This window comes from Rhincodon typus, chromosome 16 (assembly GCF_021869965.1).
Source record: "Rhincodon typus isolate 14 chromosome 16, sRhiTyp1.1, whole genome shotgun sequence".
NCBI classification, from domain to species: Eukaryota; Metazoa; Chordata; class Chondrichthyes; order Orectolobiformes; family Rhincodontidae; genus Rhincodon; species Rhincodon typus.
This window is the reverse complement of record NC_063347.1, coordinates 34,705,790-34,728,440: the sequence shown is the minus strand read 5'-3', so window position 1 is coordinate 34,728,440 and position 22,651 is coordinate 34,705,790. Positions and strand designations below refer to the sequence as shown.

Here is a 22,651-nt window from a genome sequence, read left to right as displayed (position 1 = left end):
CTCAACTGACCTATCCGTATTCCCTGGATTGGTTCCTCTTGACCTGCAAGATTGACTGCAGCCAAATTTCTGTACTGCAAAGTCACAGATACCTGTACTCTGGTATCACCAAATGTCTGAATGACTGAGAATGACTGTAGCCCCTCTTGGTCCTATGAAGGACAGGTTCCCTTTGACTTTCAGGCATGGGCATTTACTTAAAGTATGTGTAGTGTGTTTGCCATGTAAGGTCCCGGCACATTCTGTGGTGTCACATCAACATAGCGCAGTGCTGGACAGTGTTATGCTCACTCCCATGACCGTCCAGTGCTTACACTGTGACAAGTTGCCTGCCTTTCTCTCTGTGCTAAAGACCAATACAGGTCATAGGGGCTAGGAACCTTTAAGTAAATGCAAAGTTGGTGAGTGCAAATAAATTAAGCTAAGCATCATAAGATGTATCCTTGTGTCTCTGCATGCAATGTAACCTTTCTTCAGGGCATTATCTTGAGAAATTTAAACTGTCAGTCATCAAACTGGTGCATTCTCCATTACCTCCAGTAATTGGAAATCACTTGTCAACCAATCACCACATTCTTCTCATAAGTGTAAAATAGTATACCTTTTACTTTGCTGCTCTTGCAATTGTCCTGATGGGTGGAAGACAACGAAAGATGTCTTTTTTTCAGCATTACTATAAATTGTGAACAACTAGTTTCAGCACTGATCCTTGTAAAACACCACTTCGCACCTTCCACCACTCTGAATAACTTCTTTACTTTACCCTCCATGGCTGGGAGTATTCAGCAGGCCCAACAATATCTGTGGAAAGAGAAATGTTTCATGTCTGTGACCTTTCGTCATTGACAAAAACTACAGAAGTTTCATGTTTACCTCTGCATTTTTGGGTTCCAGGCATTACTTTCAGTTTCTTGATGCAATCATTGCAAATGCTGATCATTTTGCTCTTATTAACTGGAAAATCAAGGCCAATGCATTTGTCTTACCTTAATTCCTCTAGCCTCATGCTAGGCATGTATATTTGTGAAATGATTCCACCATTTATAGCTCTTCTAATTTGTTACACATTACAGATGCCAACATGCATCTCTGAAATATGGTTTCTTTTTAATTACCTTACCTAAACAGCAAAACACAAGATTGGGAGAGTTATCGCCACAGATGATGATTTTCCATTAAATGCAGTGACTTACAAAATAATTTCTGGAGACACACAAATTATAAAGCGATTCTGGATTGATCCAAAAGAAGGAACCATAGAGCTGATAACGCAATCAGACTATGAGTCTGTCCAACAATATAACCTCAGTGTGGAAGCCACTGACAGTGATCCTAATCAGCTGAAAACTGCAGCGACCAGGGTGAGAAAATATATTTCCGATAAATAACTGACAGAAAAGTTAGATGTCAATTCAAAATTAGGAGCAGTATCTTATCAGTGTTTATGTACTACATTTGTACCTCAAGATTCCATAAGTATTACATTTATTCTAAGCACAATGTCGTGGTGATTCTAAATTTGCCTGTGGGGTAAGTGCAACAAAAGGACAAATTGCGGGTCATCAATCACATAATATTAAGAAGTGCATACAAAATAATCTTACAAGGCGGAAATGTCACCAGGCTATTTTAGGGATATATCAGTTGTCAGTCCATATAGAATCTGTTGTGATTTCAGAGTAATAATGTTTTTGAACGGCTTCAACATTATAATCTGGATTTCCTAGTTGAATTTGAATAAGGTTTGCAAAAGAGAATCATTCAAAATTGATGGAAGGAGTGTATTGTATAGATAATGTTACATTTTTATAGCTACTCTGTTATATTACTGACCATTATGAATTCCTTGATTTATTTATGTTTAAATGTGAAAAATGCATCTCTCAACCCAAAAGGGCAATATTCCATAAATAAACAATGGTTTATCTTGCTTCACTGTTCTCCTGCTTCCCTTGGGCACTTTGAATAATCCTGGCTGTCTATCCTGGAGGCGAAAAGGGGGTCTTGCTGTGAAAGTTCACCAGAAGACTTGTTGTTTGTATAATTAATTATGATTTTGAACACTAAAGGCAATGATAGCCATGGTAAAAATAAACTGCTCAGTGTAGATAGAGTAATAAGTCACACTGTTAGCTCTCTAAAGTAGGGAAAACATCAAACATGGACTCACAGAGAGCATTGAGAATTTTTTTAATAGTTAGTTTTGACAAGAATTCTATTTCAGTGGCCCAGAAAGCAGATACAATTGCCTGCTTTTGCAGAGGTAAAATTGTGCTGGAGTTACTGACTTGCAATCCTGGGAAATGAGGAATCCTAATAGCATGAGTTGTTGGGCATGAGTTGTTATGAATTTGTTATCAGCCAGGTTGTTGTTAATACAAATGCATGTTGCAAATTGCAATAGCTTGGAGGCTATTCAGTAAGTAACTGAACCATATAGGTCCCAAGTTGAATTATCATGCTTATGAAGTCTAAACATACCAAAAAAAGTAGAAGTCAGATATCTTGAGGAACTCTGGAAGAATTTGACACTCCAGGGTATATGTCAGGCAGCGGGGAAGATTTTTCTTTATAAATCCTTCAGTCCTTGATTCTTTCTTTTGACAACGTGGCTGTGAGTTCAAAATGTTGAAAAAGATTTGCATTTGGGTGGGTGTTGCTGTTAAGTGACTGATGTCCAACATTGCAGTGAGGAACCAACAATAACCCAAGGAAGAGGAAAAAGTACAGCACTGGAAAAGATTTTGCAATTTGGAAAATCTTCTAATATTTTCAGGCCAAACCTATTTTTAAGGGGCAAGATAAAAGTGAGAAAGATAGAAATCTCAAACATTTTAGAGATGAAATTCAACCTTGTTGTGTCAAATTTCTATTCTCAAAAATAAGCAATTTAAGGAGAGACCCAATTTAAGGAGTCAACTCTCAATAATGTTCACTGTCTCAGAAGATTTAGAAATTCCTCCAGAGCCATATTGATTCAGGGGCTGGTTACCCAGTCTACATATGACATAAACAGGGATTACAGATTCAGCATATTAACAATCAATAAAACTGTTATTGTTGTAATTGTTGCAATATAGCTCAAGAATTCGGGAGTATTTAATGAGTATGAAAATCTTGGCTATAGCACAAGATTGGACTAAAATTTCAAATCATTGCTGCTATTCATTTTATATAAGGTGATGAATTTTCTTTGTTTTGCCATACTTTTGTGTTGCTACTTTAAATTGAGAATACCATGCCGTAGAAGACTAAAAAAATTGTTGACTTTATTTTACACGGTCCATATAATTAGATTTGTAATTTTAGGCTTGTAATTATTACTAGGGTTTTTTTTTACAGTCCAGTATAAAGCTTTACCATACTTCTTGCAGAGGTATTCAAATACTGGTCAAAATTATATAAAGCATTAAACAAAACAGATGTCATTCTATCATAGGATTTACTGGATAACCTTTAGTAGCTGGCATTGTAGGCTAATACCAACAGACATTGGAACAAATTTCAATCAAAATCAAGGATTAGCTCTGATTTCCCAGGAATCCAAACTTATTCCATGGGTTCACTGTAGTGGAAATTGGAATAGGGCCTAAATTGGCCAGTGCTGGCCCCTCAGTTGGCAAGCTGAGTTGTGCCCAGTTGGCAGTTGGATTGTTCCTAGTTGAGCAGTCAAACTGGTTTCAGTTATGACAAGTATGCCTCATTAAATTAAAATTAAATTAAATTTATTGGCCCAACTGGTTCCATTCGAGACCATCCTATACAGGGTGACCAATTCTTCAGCAATTAAGAAGAAGAGAACACCTTGACTATAGTACCAGGATGGAGGAAGTGGTGGCATGTTGGTGACCATGAGAACTGGATGTGGCAGTTTGGTAATCATGAAGAAGGTTGGCGAGATGGATGGGCAGCAGTTAACAACTAAAACTCTCAGGATCAGTCAGGATCTCTTCCAAAATATGAACAAAATGCATTTCTAATGGGTTGAACAGTTAAAGGACAATTTATAAAAATATGGAGGAGAGTAGATTAACTACAAATTTCCAAATACAGAGCTAAAATACTTCCCTATGGATTGTGTATTAATGTGATAACATGGCTTATACTGTTTATAAATGCTTCTTTTAAGCTATTTTCTGAAAAGCATTGTACTCCAAAACTGATGCAAATATTACTATTGTGTTCCTTTCTAATTGTTTATTAATCTTTGCCTTTCTTACCTGTTTCAATTATGTCCTCTGTTAGGTCATCATCAATATAATAGAGGAAAATGATGAAAAACCAGTTTGTGTTCCATTGTCATATAAAGCAAGCATTCTTGACAATATTGCTGTTGGGACTAATATTAATAGTTTCAGATTGAACTGTCAAGACAGAGATTCCCTGGACAATGAGATGCGGTTTGAGATTGTATCAGGTATGTTTACTACTCTCATATAATATGACACATCAAGTTGCATAGTAGGGTGAAATGCAGCATTATTCTGTAGCAATTATACAAAGACAAATGTAAGAAAAATATTACACAATACTTGTTATTGCGTATCTAATCTTATATATAATTGGGGCTGAAACTAGTATTTTTATTATTGTTAGTTTTGGAGAAAAAATACAGGATTATCTTTGTCTTTCTTTGCTAGCTGTATTGCATGTTAAACTAATTAAAATTTCAATTGGTTTATATTTTATTCTGAAATTGAATTTCACTACAACACAGTGGCTCAGTGGTTAGCATTACTGCCTCACAGTACCAGGGACCTGGGTTCAATTCCACCCTTGGGCGACTGTCTGTGTGGTATTTGCACATTCTCCCTGTGTCTGCGTGGGTTTCATCTGGGTGCTCCAGTTTCCTCCCATAGTCAAAAGATGTGCTAAATTTCCTGTAGTGTTCAGGGATGTGTGTATCAGGTGGGTTATAGGGGGATGGGTCTGGGTGGGATGCTCTGAGGGTCGGTGTGGACTTGTTGGGCCAAAGGGCCTGTTTCCATACTGTAGCGATTCCATGATCTATTATCACCATGCATTTAATCTAGTAAAATGCCCCAAGCTATTCCACAGGATGGTATCAAACAAATTCAGATACTGTGTCACAAAAGGAGATATTAAGACAGGTGACCAGCAAACTTGGTTGAAAACATAGGTTTTAATGAGCGTATTAAATGGTGAAAGGGCAGAGACATTCAGAAGAGAACTAAGGTAAAATGAGTGGAGTAGGTAGAATCAAAGGAGAAAAGATGTCCCACATTGATAAAACTGCAACACTTCACATGGCATTGAAATACGTGAAATAGCAGGATGAACCTACACACACAGACATCATACTTTCTGTATGTGACAAAATATGGTAACATTATCATTTATTAAGTGGAGGCCTTTTGAGCTTTCTCTTATCACCACTTTTATAATTCACATTCTGTAAAATAAATATATAATCTTTTGATTTAGAAAATATGACATTAATCATTAAAGGAAGGCTTAAATAGCACAAACCCCAAAATAATTCTAGATGATTTTCGGTGTGGCAAAAAGGCTTGAATACCAGCTTTTTTGGTGTAAAACCAAAGACAGTAAGACTGATTTCCTAGACTGAAAACTTACGTATGTGCTTGCATTTCCAAGTGCTTGAAACAATTAATGTTCATAACTAGACTAATGAACTATGACACAACCTAATCAGGATAACCATACCATAGAAAGCAGCTGACAAGCACAATGATGGCTGTTGACATTGTGTGCTTTCATATGTATGATACAGCTTCCTATTCATTGTCCTAATAATTCATCTTTGTCTTGCAGACTGAACTTGCAGATGCAGAAGTCTATTTTAAAGGTTCAATGGAAATTATGATACAACACCTTGGGTGTACCAGATAATAAATATTTTATCTCAAATGTGACAGATGCAGAGGCAAGAAAAAAGCTTCACAGGAATATAAATAGGCCATTCAGCCCTGCAAGGCTATTCCCCAGTACAGTGTGATGATGACTGATCTGTAACTTAATTTAATCTACCCACTTTGGATTCATATCCATTTGTTCTTTGGTTATCTATTGATAACCAATTTACAATGATAAATTCATCCAGCTTCTTCTGCTTTTCATAGTTCCATAAACTGAGAGAGTTCCACACTTAGAACTTTTTGAGTAATTCCTTTCCTTAACGAGTTGGCTATAATTTTAAAGCTGTGTCCCCTCTTCCTAGTCTCCCTGATAAGCAGAAAACAGTTCTCTCTATCTCCCCTTTCAATTTTTTCAAAGTTATAAATTATAAGTTTTAACCTTCTAAACTCCAGGGAATATTAAACTTGTAAAAACCAAAAGAACTGCGGATGCTGTAAATCAGGAACAAAAACAAAGTTGCTGGAAAAGCTCAGCAGGTCTGGCAGCATCTGTGAAGGAGAAAACAGAGTTAACGTTTCGGATCCAGTGACCCTTCCTCAGAACTGGTGGAGGCTGGGAAAACATCAGTTTATATGCAGAAAACAGGGAGGTGGGTGGGGTAGGGAGTAAATGATAGGATAGAGCCCGAAGAGAGAGAAAGACAGTTGGACAGACAAAGGAGTTGCTAACTATCAGGCCGGGAGGGTGAATAGTTGTTAATGGAACGTACTCATTAACATTACCCATTTTCCCAGTGACCATCAGTTCTGAGGAAGGGTCACCGGACCCGAAACGTTAAGTCTGTTTTCTCCTTCACAGATGCTGTCAGGCCTGCTGAGCTTTTCCAGCAACTTTGTTTTTGTTCTTGAATATTAAACTTGTGTTCTGTAAACCTTGTCTATAACATTTCTTGGAGGCCCATTAACATTCTTGCAGAATGGAACTAGATCACTTCCAAGACTTCTGTGTTATATCTTTTATAAGGTGTGGTGCCCAGAACTGTTCCTGGCACTCTAATGCTGTCTAGTTAGTCTTGGTCCCTAATTGGGCAGCAAGTCTAACCTCTTGTGAATCTGGGAAAAATCTCAAGTGAGTGTTTCCTGTATCATATGGCCTTCTGATCTTCAATTGAGCCTGATGGTGGGGTCCTGAAATTCATAGGGAAAATCCGGCCCTTAGTTGCTTTTACTGTCATTGCATTACAATGAAAATTATAATAATCTATCAGTTGATCTTGCAGTGTGTCACCTCATTCAGATGCATTTTATTTATAGGCAATGTGAACAATCATTTTGGTTTTGACCCTATCCGTGGATCTTTTGCTCCGAAACTGATACTCAGAACTCCATTTGACTATGAGGGAAAAGCAGATGTTCAGCAGGAGTATCATCTCATTGTCAACATCATTGATGACAACATTAAGAGGATAAAGCCAAGGACAGGAACAGTAGTGATTGATATTACTGTAGTTCAGACAAGAGCAACTACTCCAACAACAACATCCTTTTATGTGAGTGCCTTATGTAATGAAACAGCTTCAGACTAATATTACAGATCATTTCAGCAATAGCAGAAATTTAAAATATGGCTGCAAGAGATTAATGGAGTAACAGACTTTTATCTAACTTTTTGACGCATTTGGGAATGGTTAGTTAAATATGAATTATAACCTCCTTAGCAGCAAGGTGCATTGCTTGTTGTACTGTGGAGTCATATGGATGAGAATCATTGCACATTTGATTCTTGTGGTCTGTGCTAAATTAGCAGCCTCTGCTGCAGTTGGGAGACTCCTGCAGAGAAGAAGGAGAAAGATCAAAGATTCCACTTTTGTGCCTCAATCCAATTACTTGCTAGTGGCTTTGGTGAAGTGCATTAACTGGAGGTGCTGCGTGCTACAAGGACTTACACTAAACTCTGGAACAGTTTCTGGAACCAGGGTTATTTGAGTAATTTCAGGGTGGTCTCCAGCCACTATCAAGGAGTCTATTTTAAGGTCAGGTAAGATGGAACTTACATTGTGCAGCACAGAATGGGCCTAATATCTCGTGCTGCCAGTTTTAAAAAGGTTTTCAATTCCATTTTAAAAGGTACCTATACAATCGCATGTTCAAGGTTCTATCCCCCATTGGCCTTCACCCACTCAAGACCTGATTTGTCAGACTGCTTTGTATGAGAGCCAAGCACTTTCCATCCTCCCTAAATGGCAAATTGTAGTCTGCTCAGGCTTTATGCAGGCACAGATCAGCTTAGTCCAATCACTCCACCATATCTGCTCCCGTTCACTTTTGCAGAAACAAATTTCTTTGCATCCAAGTATTTCAAACCTAGGTAGTAGTCTGCAATACTGCATTGATCCTTCGTCTAAGTGTACCAAATTAGGAAAAACAGACCCTTGCAAATAAATTGCACATTCATGAATTCATTTTATCTCATAGCAATCTCAAGGTAATGAATTTCCTGTCTTGTTTAAACAGAACAGAAAAGGACTAACTATTATCAACACTGCTGTGAATACTTACAATCCAGCTGGCTGGTATGCGCCCTTCCTTCTTACACTGCTGGCAATCCTATTGGCTCTCCTCTTTGCCTTAGGACTGTACATCATCTTGAAATATACCAGATGTGTGGAATTCTGTCGAAAGGCACATACCAGAAAGACACGTACCAGTAAGCCAAAACTGCAACCACCAAAAAAGTAAGTCCTTTATAATTAAATATGAAAATGGTATTTTCGGTTTGAAGTATTACAAATTAGGATATTTGTGTTTCTAATAATTTTAGAAATTTGTTTCATTGGAATTAGCTTGGTGGAAATATGAAGGCTATCAGGGCCTAAATTGGACAATCCCTGAAAACGGAGGCCAAATCTTGCAACGTGTGATTAGTCAATTTCATGCCGCCTGCTCATTTGAATGATCTCCATGTCCAGCCTAGTACTAACTGTGCTGCTCACTGGCTGAATGCCCAACAGGGGGCCAATATCATGAATGGCTAGGACCACTTAAAGGGGAGGTGCATTGTGATTGGAGAAAATGCTGTGGCTCATTTATAAATGCTGAACTGAGCTGCCAGTGGGGGAGGTAGAAAGGAGAAGAAATTACTGCATCCCGAGGGGGTCAGGATGATCTCAAGATTCACAACAAATGTTATTTAGAAGATAGCCATAGAGGCTATTGCCAAGAGTCAAGCCTTGAGAACCTGCGTGGAGTACCATAAGAGGATGAATGATCTCACATGAGTGGTCAAGGCCAGAGATTGCAGCTTCACATATTGTATCAATCCAGCTACACTGCAGGACTTGGCAACTGATCTAATGACCGCTGTCCTCATCCATCTACAATGGCAGAGTAAGACACCCAGCCAGAGCTTCTCTGCTCTGCCCATTCTTTTTCTCTCTCACTGTCACTTTTTTCTCCTTTTCTGAGTTTTTTTTTCAACTTTTGACTTAGCTGGAGGGAATGGAGGAGGCGACTCTCGACAGGAGGTAGCCACTGGTGAGTTCCGGAGGTGAGTCCTGGAGCGGAGGGTGAGGCTTGGGGGAAGGGTGTCCTGGAACGGAGCGTGGGGCACAGGGGAAGGGTGTCCCGGAGCGGGGGGATGGAGCGCGGGGGCAGCGAGTCCTGGAGCGGAGGGTGGGGCGTGGGGGAAGGGTGTCCCAGAGCGGAGGGTGGGGCACGGAGGAAGCGAGTCCTGGAGAAAAACTTACCTTCGAGCAGCTGAGAACGGGTGCGGAGTGGACTTGAATCTTGGAGCGGAGCAGGGACAATTGTTGGGCCGGGGTCTGGCATGGGCAGTCAGACCACTTGTGGTTTAACGTGTAATTTGTTTAGCTGACTGTAATGTCTATCCTTTTAACTGTTTCTAACTGAGACTATGCATCACTGTAAAGTAATGCAACCACCTGTTTTTTTTAATCTTTTCGTATTTAAGATTTGTACCTAGGTACTTTGTACCTAAGATGGCACCATAAGAGGTAACATTGTAAAACTTTACATTGTACTCCTGTACTTCTGTACCTGAGTACACATGACAATAAAGGATATTCTATTCCACTGCAGTATTAATCATGCCTCATATCCAACATCCATATACTTTACCTCACCCTGCACACACTGTCAGCAATTCAACCTTGCCCAAGTTATGTGGCAGCCATTGACACACATCCTGCTCTTTTGTAACACAAAGTGATGCAGAAACCCTCAAGAGTTAGATCTAACTGGATGGGGTCTTTGGTAACTTTGCTTGTCTTGATCCTATTAATTATTAAGACTGTGGTCATTGGAATGGCTGAAAAAATGAGTATGACAATATTCTTATTCATAATCCTTTCAGATATCATTTTTCCCACATCCCACAATCTTCCAATTTGTTAGCCACATAGGTTGTAAGCATCTTTTCCCTCCTTCCTGAGTAATAACCTTACCCTTGTGCCTTTACCACTCAGATACCTAAAATGAGCATTCTAGCCACAGATGGGAGGAATGCCAAGAGGAGAATGATGACCAAGACACAGTAATGTCACTTAATTTCACAATCTTAGGCTCCCACTCAGATACCAACACTCCACTTATCTTAAAGGATAGGACACTTGTGGGTTTCAACTGTGGACAAGGATAGCACAGGTGCTGGTTCACTGGAGGGTGGTATTATCCTCGGTTTCTGCTGCAGAGAACTTAGATGAGGAATTTGATGGAGCATCCCTCCAGAAGAGCGTTGATGTATGCAGAATGTGTTGTAAAGCCTGTCAGAAAGCCTATTGTAATGGGGGACTGTGTAGTTTCTTGAGTTTCTGTATATCATTTCTGCACAGGTGAGGTCATTTGATCAGTGTTAGATGCTGAGCCTGCGTTGCAATAGTTAATGTCGATAGCCCCTCCAGGTGGGTGGTAGAAGAGGTGGAGGGCATGGGATTGGTGGATCTTTTGGAATCTCCATCTTTCTATAGGACCTTTCTATTAGAAGAATGAGAGGTGATCTCATCAAAACATATAGGATTCTTAAGGGGCTTGACTGGGTAAATACTGAGAGGATGTTTCCCCTCGTGGGAGAGTCTAGGACCAGAGGGCATAGTCTCAGAATAAAGGTGCACCAATTTAAGACTGAGATGAGGAGGAATTTCTTCTTTGAGGGTTGAGAGTCTTTGGAGCTCCTTGCCACAGAGAGCTGTGGGGGCAGAGTCCTTGTGTATATTTAAAGCTGAGATAAATAGATTCTTGATCAGTAGGGGAATCAAGGATTACAGGGAATATGCAGAAAAGTGGAGTGTCCGATCAGCCATAGTCCTATTGAAAGATGGAGGAGGCTCAAAGGACCAAATGACTCACTCTTGTTCCTATTACTTATAGATCACTGCTCACTTTGTTAACACTTTACTTCCAATATTTATAGAAATTCTTATTTTCTAAAAAAAATTCTGGCTAGCTTTATCACGTACTCCAATTTTTCCCTTTTTTTTGGTCATTACTTGCAGCTTTTTAAATTCTGTGCAATATTATGACTTGCCACCTGTCCTTGCACAATGATAACTATTTGTAATCAACCCATTTAAAGATGTTATGACACACTTCTGGAAAACGTGGGACGAGAACTTGTGTCTTTTTTTTATTTCAAAAATATTTTATTCATAAAAATATCTTTGTATATACAGTCTTAATGCAGTTCTGTTCTGTGAAGTTTCATATCAAACAAACAAAACATTGGAGTTGGACTCCATCAAAAAAAACCAAAGACCTCTCTTACATATAAGATACTAATACTTACACACATTGAGGCACTAGGAGGGCACAATAACTGAACAGACCCCAATGTACCTGTAGCAGGAAGACCTCAGACTGTGGTCTTTCCCCACTACCCCTTGGTGACAGCTCCCCAAGCTTTAGTGCATCCCTCAGTAATCCTGGACCTTGGAATGTGCCAGTTTGCAACTGGTCAAGGTCCACTCCTCGTTCTGGAAGACCAACAAGCTGATTTGAATTTGTGTCTTCTGGCCTAGAGGAAGGGAAATTATCACTGTGCCACAAGATCCCTGACTTTAAATAGCAGAAGATGGACTTGATCTATCAACTTCTGGGTCATGGGCCCAGTACACTCCTACTGTATCACTTTTGCACAATTATATGATTTTTAAAATTGTAATATTATCTTTAACATTTGAAGTTAACCACAGCTGATAGGTCTGTTCTTTGGAATTTTGTTTTACTCTTTGGAATCTATTTATGCTGTGTGTTCTGAAATAATCCATTAAACGTCTGAAATGCCTCTGTATTGATCTATTCTTTAACATAAGTTACCAACTCATGTTAGCCAGCCTGCTTTCATACCCTCATAATTGCTATTATTTAAATTTTAAAAGATAATCACAGACCTACTCCTTTCTTCCTCAAACTGAATGTAAAATTCAGTCATATAATAGTCACTGCTACCAAAGGGCTCCTTCTCTATGAGATCATTATTTAATCCAATCTCATTGCGCAGAATCAGGTATCATATTGCCTGCTCTCTGCTCAGCTCCAGGACATGCTGTTCTAAGTAAGTATCCTGAAAATATTCTGTGAACTCCCCATCTAAGCTACCTTTGCCCATTTGACTTTTCCAGTGGATATATAGATTAAAATCTCCTATAATTATCTAACAAGCTTTCACTATTTCTTCCTTTGTGCCTCACCCTATTGTGTGGGTACTATTAGGGGACCTGTACAAATGACTTCTTGCCGTTATCATTTCTCTTTTTCATCCAAACTCTCACATCTTGATTTCCTGAACTCAGGTCATCCCTCTCTATTGTGCAAATGCCATCATTAACGAACAGAGACATCCCTCCAATTTTTCCTACTTTCCTGTCATTCCTGAATGGCCTGTACCCTTCAAGATACAGATCCTAATCTACAGCTTCCCTTGACATCAATTAATGGAGAAGTCAATGGTTGAAACAGGAGAGGAAGAAGTATTAATCAGATGGTGGTTAACATTGAGAAATTGATAAAGGAGGCTTGGAGAAAGCCAGAGAAGAAGTAAAAAGTCAGTGGCCTCACTAAGGCTCTGGTGTAAATAAACAATGAATAAAAATGAATAGAAGGCACAAAAACACTTGTAACATTGTCGCAATAGCTAGAGGAAGCTAACCTGCACTAACATGTAAGTTAATTCTTGTAATTAGCACTATCATGGCATCCTTTCTGTTTCTGAACTTGTCTTCATTCTGCAGTGTTATGAGTGAATTTTGATTCGAGCGTTGAGGTCCAAAATGGCACTACTTTTAACATGCACTAGTTTTGAACCAGTGCCTGCATTAATGTGGCATCGCAAACAATTTGGCGCAAAATATGTGGATGCCCTTGAGTGATATTTTAAAGAACATTTATAGCTGGCATGAGTTTGCTTCCAACAGGGTGCTTTACCTGATATAGTCATGCTTGCAATCTCTTCTAACTTAGTAAACTGGGCATGCATGTTTTGATATCAAAAAATCCAACTGTTACTTATTACAACTAAATATTATAGAGAACCATTACTTACTTTTGGCACTTAAGTGTCTGGCGTAAGAATAAGCTATTAGTTTATAAAAGAAGAGCACATTTCCAAGACAGTGTCATGTTTCAAGTGATCTGAGGCAAGATGGAGTATGAAACTTTATTCCATCAGGTCACATGCTACAATACAGTGATGATACCATGCGCATGTCTCTTAAAGGTAGTCTGACATTGACCATGAAACATAACATAATAATAGATCCCAAGAAAGGGTACTAATGAGATTGATTTCTCATTCTCTTTTTAACTCCATCAGTAATCAATTTTTGACTTGCATTTCTTATAGTTTACTTGTAGGAAATGTATATAAACAAAATAAAGTATTGTGATAATTAAATTAACTTTTAATTAAAGTTTTAATTAATTTTTTCTGTCTTATTGCTTTTGTAGAGTGACGATTTACATTCCAGGTTAGTACTTTGTCTACTTGAAATAAACCCTGAATTCACAATAAATATGAACCTAATTAATAACATATTTTGTAAACTTGTTCTCTTTTTAAACACAGAATCTAATGAAGAAAAGCCAGAAGTTGTAACGGTAAGTGTAAAATTTCCACCTCAGGAAAATATTTTATGGAAGGGGTGATTTTACTAAATTATGTTGCTGGCAGGGCCATTGATCTGTGAGGAACCAATATCCAGGAATCACAGCAAAACAGTTCACAAATTTCTCTCCATTATTAATATTATTCTTGATATATTCAGAGTAGTCCCTGCATCCCTGCTAGAAGTGTGGTTTTATAAAGTTAGCCCATATAAGTGGAAATTAATGCAGTGAAATGCTCTGCAACATATTATTTCACAAAAAGAAGATCATGAAATGGAAAGCTGGAAATGGGAGTACAGAGATATTCCTCTCTTTCCTTTCATCTCAAGTAACTGGATTTGAGTCCAGCAAATCTCTCCGTCCATGTGAAATACCTCTTCAACACTCCTAATCAGTCCTCGATCAGCAATGTTACTCAGAACTCAGAAAGACCCCAAGAATGGGACAGGCATTTTGAAATGGCTAAACTTTTAAGGTAACAAGCACAAGGTTTAGTAGGGATTTGTGGAGAAATCTTTTTTCATCCAGATTTTAGTGGGTACCTGGAACTCATTGCTATAAACACGGGGAGAATGTGCAAACTCCACACAGACAGTCACCTGAGGCTGGAATCAATTCGGGTTCTCTGACGCTGTGAGGCAGCAATGCTAACCACTGTGCCACTGTGCCACCCATTAATGTAGTAATATTATTACATAACTGATCATGCTTTTTGTTAGTGTTAAGTGAGCAAAATGGCAAAGTTTGCAGTTCATAAATTTTGCTGCAGGAAATTATTTGTTGAAAGGTGATCTTTTGCAGTGATCAAAATATTCCCAGCAACCATCATGGTAGGGTTGAAGTGGAGTTTATTCCAATTAGACTGCATGGTTGGCACTGCTTTGGCAGTTAAATCTTTTGCATTCACACAATACCAAATAATTTCTCAGCAATTAGCAATGGGTGTTGACAGGAAGACTACCTGGCAGAGTTGGCCTCACAAAGCTAAAATGCGGAAACGACTTTTTAAACCACTGCCTTTACATCCTTAATGTAGAAAAGAGATTGTTATCTTGTCAACTCTGTTCTAACATTAGAAATTTTTCCAGCAGCTGGAAACTAATGATCACAACTATGCATATATTTAAACAGCACACGTGGAACTCTGATTTATATTTTTATTGCAAAGATTGAATGGGACGACATAATTAAAGCTTATACAAGCAAATAAATATTACCAACATTTGAATATGACTAAACACAATCAATTTGACTTACACGTAATTGCTCTTTCCCCACAGGAGGTAACTAAGTATGATACTGTTTTCAATGGACAAGCTGTCGATCCAGGTAATGCATGATGATATTTTTCCAATGGAGAGGGGCAAGTCTGTTTGTTCACTCACATAGATAATATAGGTTTATCAGCTCTGCAGAGTGGTTTGGTAGCCACAGCCTCACAATTAAATTCACAACTTCCAATTTTGAACTTTCTAGCATCTCCTAAAGTGATTTCTGTGGTGGAATATCTGGGAAAAGGAAAGCAAATTGCATTGCGGTATACTTACTAACCACATTATATAATTGTACATTATGGCTGGTCAGAAAACAGTGACGGAAATGGTATCTGTGGATATACCTGAAGGTGTCTTTCACTCTGCAATGATGAGGGCATAATAGTTATGGGGCTAGAAAGGACAGAAATTGGAAAGGAGAGATTTTTACAGTGTGAAATAAGTAATGGTTACAATTTAATAAGTTCACGAAAGTTGCACCCTGTGATGATGATTCCAAATCTAACTCCATACAGATTGCCTCTGGTGAATATTGCCATATTCCCAGGTATACCTGCAAACGTTGATATAGACCATGTCGTATCTTCTCATTACAAGGAGTGATTCGTGGTTGGGGTAGTTTACTGCAGGCAATCCTCATTTAGGTGCTGGCTGTAAAGGCCTATCCAATTATCAGTTGTAATAGATAGACCACTATAGAGTTTTAACAAGAAGAGGTGTGCTTCATACAATAACAAGGTATAGGTTAATGTGTGATAGCAATAGATACCATTAACCTTAACTAGTTTAGCACCACTGCAAATATCAAAATGTATCAACAAGCAGGAATGTTATTTCTGCCCTCCTCGGGACCTTTCGCATGACTAACGTTTCTCCATCCAAAGACTGGGATGTCATCAGGTTGGGTGGAGCTAATGCATCTTCTACATTAGTTCATTCAGAGCCATTACCTTGCACAACACTTCCAATGCTTCTGAATACGTGAGAACATTGTCAGTTGTCCAAAACTAACGTGCTGTAATTGTAGAATATTTGTTTCACTAAGATAGTAGCCATACTAATGTGATTAAACAACTACAGGCATTTTAATATCTCATCCAATCTTAGACTTCCACTTTATGAGTTCAGGTATGCTTTAGGAAGCCTCAGAACCACTGATTTTCTCACCCTTACAAATTGCTAATGCAGTATGAGCAGGCAGATCCATGTTGGGAGCTGGCTTGCTGTAAATGAGGCCCGCATGTTGATATAGCCCAGGCGTTCCAGTGCAGTTTATTGCAAAAGTAATTGGTTTAAATGTTGCAAATGAAATGTGAAATTTGAATACTGTGTTAACTTCGTTACCTAACTGACATACATCTACAATTGTGGCTATGCTACTAGATTAATAATCCAGGTACCTGGACTCTGATTTAGCTGCATAAATTCATATTCTGATACAGCAGAAAGAGAATTTAAAATGTGCAATTCATTAACTAAAAATTTGCAGTGAATAAAATAACTAACATCAATAAAGACAATCATTGAGTGACAGTTCATTAATGTCTTTAGGAAGAAAATCTGCTGCCCTTATCAGCTTTGACCTTGATGAATCTCCAAAGCATTGTGACTGATTTTAAACTGACCTCTGGAATGGCTTTGCTGTATCCTAGAGTTTCTCATCACCACTGCTTTGTTTTTGCCAGTGTGCTGTATATGTTTTACATCTGGTTTATCTGTGAAAAGTTACATACAGTGAACACAGTTTAGTGAACAGCCTACCATTATCAAACATGAGACAATTAAATAATTAGCCTCTTTTCCAGTTTTCTTAACTAAAGACCTTATTTTGAATTGAATCGCCCAAAGCATCAAACATATAACATCTTTTCTTAGAAATCAACGTCTGTTTTCTCCAAGTACAGTAATCATCTTTGAGATTTAAAGTTTTTATTAGAGCTGTAATTAGATCTACAAATTTGAGGTTGTGTTTCTATGCGATCAACTTGATGAGATGGATGCTCAATATCACTCACAGGTAAAAGAAATGTACTCCCGTAATCACTGTCCTCAAAATATCCTGGTCTGCTTGCTATGAAACAACTTGCATTCCACCTGGTGTTCTCATTTAACAGAAAAGCTTTAATAATGAATGACTGCTTGATCTGCTCTGGACCTGATAGAGATGACGCGAGATTGTGATCGCACTTTGGCCATTTAATTCAAACATAATCTCCATCTTCAAATTATAGTTGAAATGTTGCTCAGATGAGACCTCCACTCCATTTCTTTAGCCTCAAATTCACCTCACTTCAGGTGCTCCTCCTTCTCAAGGAGACAGAGTGGCAAAGCAGGCACTAATAGGATGGAAGAGCAACTGACAGACACACCAATAGTTTCATGTCTGGAGACTCCAGAAATTCCTTGACCCACCACTCCCCTCTGCCAGTGACCGCATTGACAGGTGACATAGTGGTTCAGTGGTTAGCACTGCTGCCTCTGAGTTCCAAGGACCCTGGTTTGATTCTACCCTTAGGCGACTGTCTGTGTGGAGTTTGCACATTCTCCCAGTGAATGCATGGATTTTCTCGTGGTGGTCTGGTTTCCTCCCAGAGTCCAAGGATGTACAGGTTAGGTGGATTGGCAATGCTAACTGGACCATTGTTTCCAGGGATGTGTAGGCCAAGTGGATTAGCCATGGGGAATGCAAGGTTACAGTATAGGGTAGGGTGGGGTCTGAATGGTATCGTTTTCAGATGTTCGATGTGGACTCAATGGATCAAATAGCCTGCTTCCACACTGTAGGTATTCTATGTTTGTCTGTGGCAGCTGAGGTGAAGGAGGGTGACCGTACACTTGAGTGGGACACTCCCATTAGGCCAGGGTCTCTGACATCAGTGGCTTGAATGTTCAATCATTGTGTTGAATGTGCACTTTTTGAATATATATTCACTTACACTGTTCCAATGCCCATGGTAGTCTTACTATGTCATTAGGAACTCCTAAGTGAAAAAATGTGCAGCCAATGGCCATAATCTTCTCTTACTTGGTACTTCATGATATGAGATCATATTTGGATCATTTTAAGTAAATTATTTTTAATTGACCTGTTTTGACGTGTTATGATACATATCTTCAGAAGATTAGACTTGAACTTAAATCTCCTAGCCCAGCATTAGGGACAGTATCACTGCATTACAGATATTTTTGTGCTGCTTAACTGGGATTTGAAGGCAGATGGTTAGAATTCAGTAGTCACTGCAGTGCTGATTGCTGAAGTAACCACTCAGTTGGCTTTACATTCTAGTCATCGTCTCTACCCATTTAAAAAAAATGCCTTACTGTTCCCCCTCTGTGTGCTGCCTTTTTAATTTTGAAAGTTCATTGCACAGTTGATCTTTGAATCAATATGCCTTTGCTGCAGAGGGTTGCAGCCTTCCCCTGTGACCCACAATATCCTCCCTCATTCTTGCCTACCATATGGCTTTTCCTCAATGATCCTTCACCTACTCAACTGCTTTATGTTATGAACAATGTTCCTGTTTGACTTTGGGAGCTACGTATTACTGAGGTCCTTTCTTTCCTCCTTCATTCATTAATGGGATGAGGGCATTGCTGGCTAGGCAGCATATATTGCCCATCCCTAATTGCTCAGAGGGCAGTTTAGAGTTACACGTAGAGCAGACCAGGTAAAGATGGCAGTTTCCTTCCCTAAAAGGGATTAGTGAACTAGATGGGTTTTTCCCAATGATCAATTCATGGTCATCATTAGATTCTTAATTCCAGATATTTTATTGAATTCAAATTCTACCATTTGCCATGGTGGGATTTGAACCCAGGTCCCCAGAATATTATCTGGGTCTCTGGATTAACAGTCCAGTGATAATACCACTAGTCCATCATCTCCTCTGATGCAATTGTAGGCTCTGCGCCCTCTCCAGTTTTAGGCCAGAGTGACAATGGTTTTCCTTGATTTCCCTTTGAGACCATAAAACATTAAGATATAGGAGCAGAATTAGGTTATTTGGCCCATCAAATCTGTTCTGCCATTCGATCATGGCTGGTATGTTTCTCAACCCCATTTTCCTGCCTTCTGTATGTAACCATTGATTCCCTTGTCTATCTCTGTTTTAAATACACTCAATGACTTGGCCTTCTGTGGCAATGTGTTCAATGGATTCCCCACCTTCTGGCTGAAGAAATTCCTTCTCATCTTGGTTCTAAAGGCTCGTCCCTTCACTCTGATGCTGTGCCTTTTGGGTCCTCATCTCTCCTACTAGTTGAAGCATCTTTTCCACACCCACTCTATCCAGGCCTCTCAATATTCTGTAAGTTTCAATGACATCCCCCCTCAACTTCCAAACTCCATCAAATACAGACCCAGAGTCCTCAATTATACCTCATATGACATACCATCCATGCCCCTCCCATATTCTGCTCGATCCCATCCTACTATATTCGATTGCTCCCAATGATGGTACCATTTCCTCAAGCAGGCAAAACACCAAGCCAGTCCACACATGAGTTTGCTGTTTCCTCAATGCGCCGTAGACAAACTCTAGAAACCCTCAGTTAATGTATGACCAACTCGCATATTGGCTAAGACCCATCCTCAGCTCACTTTGCAGGACATCCCAGACTGATTACAGTTCACCCCCAGATTGAATTTGGAAGATGTCCCTGAATACCAGATCAGCAAGGCCAGGAATGAGTTCCAAGACTGACCACTGCCCAGCCTCTGTATTGAAGCGGCACTGATGCTTAGACTTGAACTGAACCAACCATTTGATTGACCACAGTCAACCGCCAGATTAGAAATGGTCCGACCCCAGAACCGGCTGAAGGTACCTCCTGTCTGACAGGATTCCCCTCACCCGACTAACTATGCCTCCTTTTACTCATTCATACATTACCATGCCGTCGTATACATGCACTGTGTTTATCACATTTGCTGCAGGTACTTGCACCCCCTCTGACATTGAAGCAGCAACATGTACCCTCCCTTTCACATTAATGCTTCAGTATTTATTACTGCCACAAACTGTTGCCTTTCCCTATTCACTTGGCTAACCCTCAGCCACATTCTGCTGCCTGATTCTCTGCACTAAGCTGCCGTTTTGAAGCAGAAGTTGGTGCATTGCTGTTTTCTAGTGAGTTGTGTGATGGACCAGGGCCACTTCCTGTCTTGGTTCCCTTCAATATACTTACTGCAGATGTAGAATAGAGTTTACAGCAAATGTGAAGGCAATGAACTTGGACAGTGTTTAGCTGGAGGCAGCCAAAGCAGAGAACTTACCTGGACTGGAGGCCAAGAATCAAATTGACAGCTAAACACCTGCTACATGCAATGAATTTTCTGAAGCATTGAGTATTGCTATTGGGTAGAAGTTAATTGTCAAATATCAATTCTAGCAACTCGAGTAATTAATGAGATGCAAATGAATACAGATTGTCCTTTCGTCACTTGACGACAAGCAAATCGACTTAGAGTCACAGAGATGTTATGGTGTAGAAGAAGGCTATTCAGCCCATTATGCCTGCACCAGCTGGTTAAATGAGTATCACTACTCAATGCCAATCTCCTGTTTTCTCCTCATTCCTTTCAAGTTCATTTTTATTCAGATAATCATCCAATTCCCTCTTGAATGCCTCTTGCACTGTTGTATTCGTAACACCTCCCTGATTAATTAATTCCTCCCTCCCTGATGAGGTGGTATGCATGGTGGGAGGAATTAATCACTTGAGTTTGTTCTCGACTGTAAAAATTTGGTCTTTGGACTCTTGCCTGATCCGTTCATCATGCTAGCCATTATTCTCATCACCTCATGGAGCAGAAAACCTGGGCCATGGTCTCAACCCAGAATCCAGGTCTGTTTCTAGAACTTTCCGTGAGTGTCATTTACTTAACTCTCTTGATCCATCTGCAGGCTTAGGCAAAGTACTATGTACTTGGATTACTGAACAGAGTTACATAAGCCAATATAGATCAATTAAATTATTAAAGACTAGGATCACTTTCTCAAAGTTAATTGAGTGTGGATAATAAATGCTGGTCTTTCCTGTAATGCTCACATCATATGAATGAGTCAATAATACACAACCAAGATCAGGGCTTGCACTTTCTAAGTAGTCCTCATGAGTGAAGAGCTTTGGAAAGTCCTAAGGATGTCAAAGACTGCAATAAAAATACAGTTTTTAAATTTTATTTTAACTGGATACAGCAGTGTCAATTATATCCAACATTTGAAGCTTCAATATTAAATATTATGAACTGGAATATGCATACATCAAAGATACTGGTGTTTCTGTGATTTCATCCCATGTTCCATGATTAATGTTAGACCTTGATTCCAGCAAGATGCTTGTGGCTCATGAACTGTGGACATAGGCTTAATGTGGGGTGTCAAATTTAGGCAGTCGTAACTTGGTGAGCTTCTTAATATCTGACAATATTACATACCGCTGCTTCCTATCATTTATAATATTTTGTTTGACTGACCACATCTTGCCCGCTGGCTGCAAGTCCCGCTTCAAGTATCATCCTCAAACACACCTCTTCCAGAAAAATATTCAAACTACCACCAACAAGGGAGCTGTTTATGCCATCTTTTTACAGCCACTCTCCACTGCAGCAAAAACAAACCAATAATTAAAGAGTAACTATTCCCATGATTCATCACCCATCTCCCTTCCATTATTTCACTTCTGATAATAAGTGTCGGGATCAAATTCAAATTAATTTTAAAGTAATTCCATTTATCCCAGCAAGACCGATTGTATAATCCTCCCAGGATTACTGAATGAGCTCTAATGCATCTTCAGTAGACTCAAATTTTGAGGTTCTACTCATTTCTAACAGAAAGGTCACAGAACTACTAAGTATTAATTCAGATTTTCTTCTGTTCTGACTTTAAGATCTAAGTAATGATGTTTCCATTGAAAATAATCAATGTGTTTAATTCAGTTACAGGGAGATGGTATGAATACAACAGTGCAACAGGAGCAAGGAAGTGGAAGGAAGCAAATGAGTCACATGAGACAAACATGAACATTCTGACAGAAAAAGCTGAGCCTAAGAAACCCCCAGTCATCAAAAAATTGAATTATTTCGAGGAATGAGAAAGGAACATTTTAAATAGATGTGTACCTTCTTAGTTAATCAATGTGCACAATTCTGATGAACAATGTACAATTGGAATTAGAAGTACATATTACATTTTGTTCAATGATATATTTTAATTAAGATAGAAATGGATTTTGAAATGTGATTATTATCAAATTTATCTGTGATCTACAACCAATGAATACATAGACTGCATAAAACTTTAATCTTCAGTCCACAAAATACTTTATGAAAATACACTAAACACATTAGAATTTCATGGGAATGTAAAAGACCTTTTTGAATTAATCACAAAGTTAATATTTAACATGTTTTTA

At 39.0% G+C, this 22,651-nt stretch overlaps 1 protein-coding gene across 2 annotated transcripts in view; it reads left to right on the top strand.

The window, feature by feature from the left end:
* Positions 1-22,651, top strand: part of LOC109932143 (cadherin-related family member 3-like) — a 250,849-nt gene extending 228,198 nt beyond the window's left edge. For both annotated transcript variants that reach the window (XM_048606631.1, XM_048606632.1), the window contains 8 exons: positions 1,129-1,361; positions 4,246-4,417; positions 7,155-7,390; positions 8,355-8,575; positions 13,800-13,819; positions 13,918-13,949; positions 15,239-15,287; positions 22,176-22,651. In XM_048606631.1, coding sequence (XP_048462588.1) covers positions 1,129-1,361; positions 4,246-4,417; positions 7,155-7,390; positions 8,355-8,575; positions 13,800-13,819; positions 13,918-13,949; positions 15,239-15,287; positions 22,176-22,330 — 1,118 coding nt within the window. In that variant the 3' untranslated portion in view covers positions 22,331-22,651. The remainder of the gene's footprint in view (positions 1-1,128; positions 1,362-4,245; positions 4,418-7,154; positions 7,391-8,354; positions 8,576-13,799; positions 13,820-13,917; positions 13,950-15,238; positions 15,288-22,175) is intronic.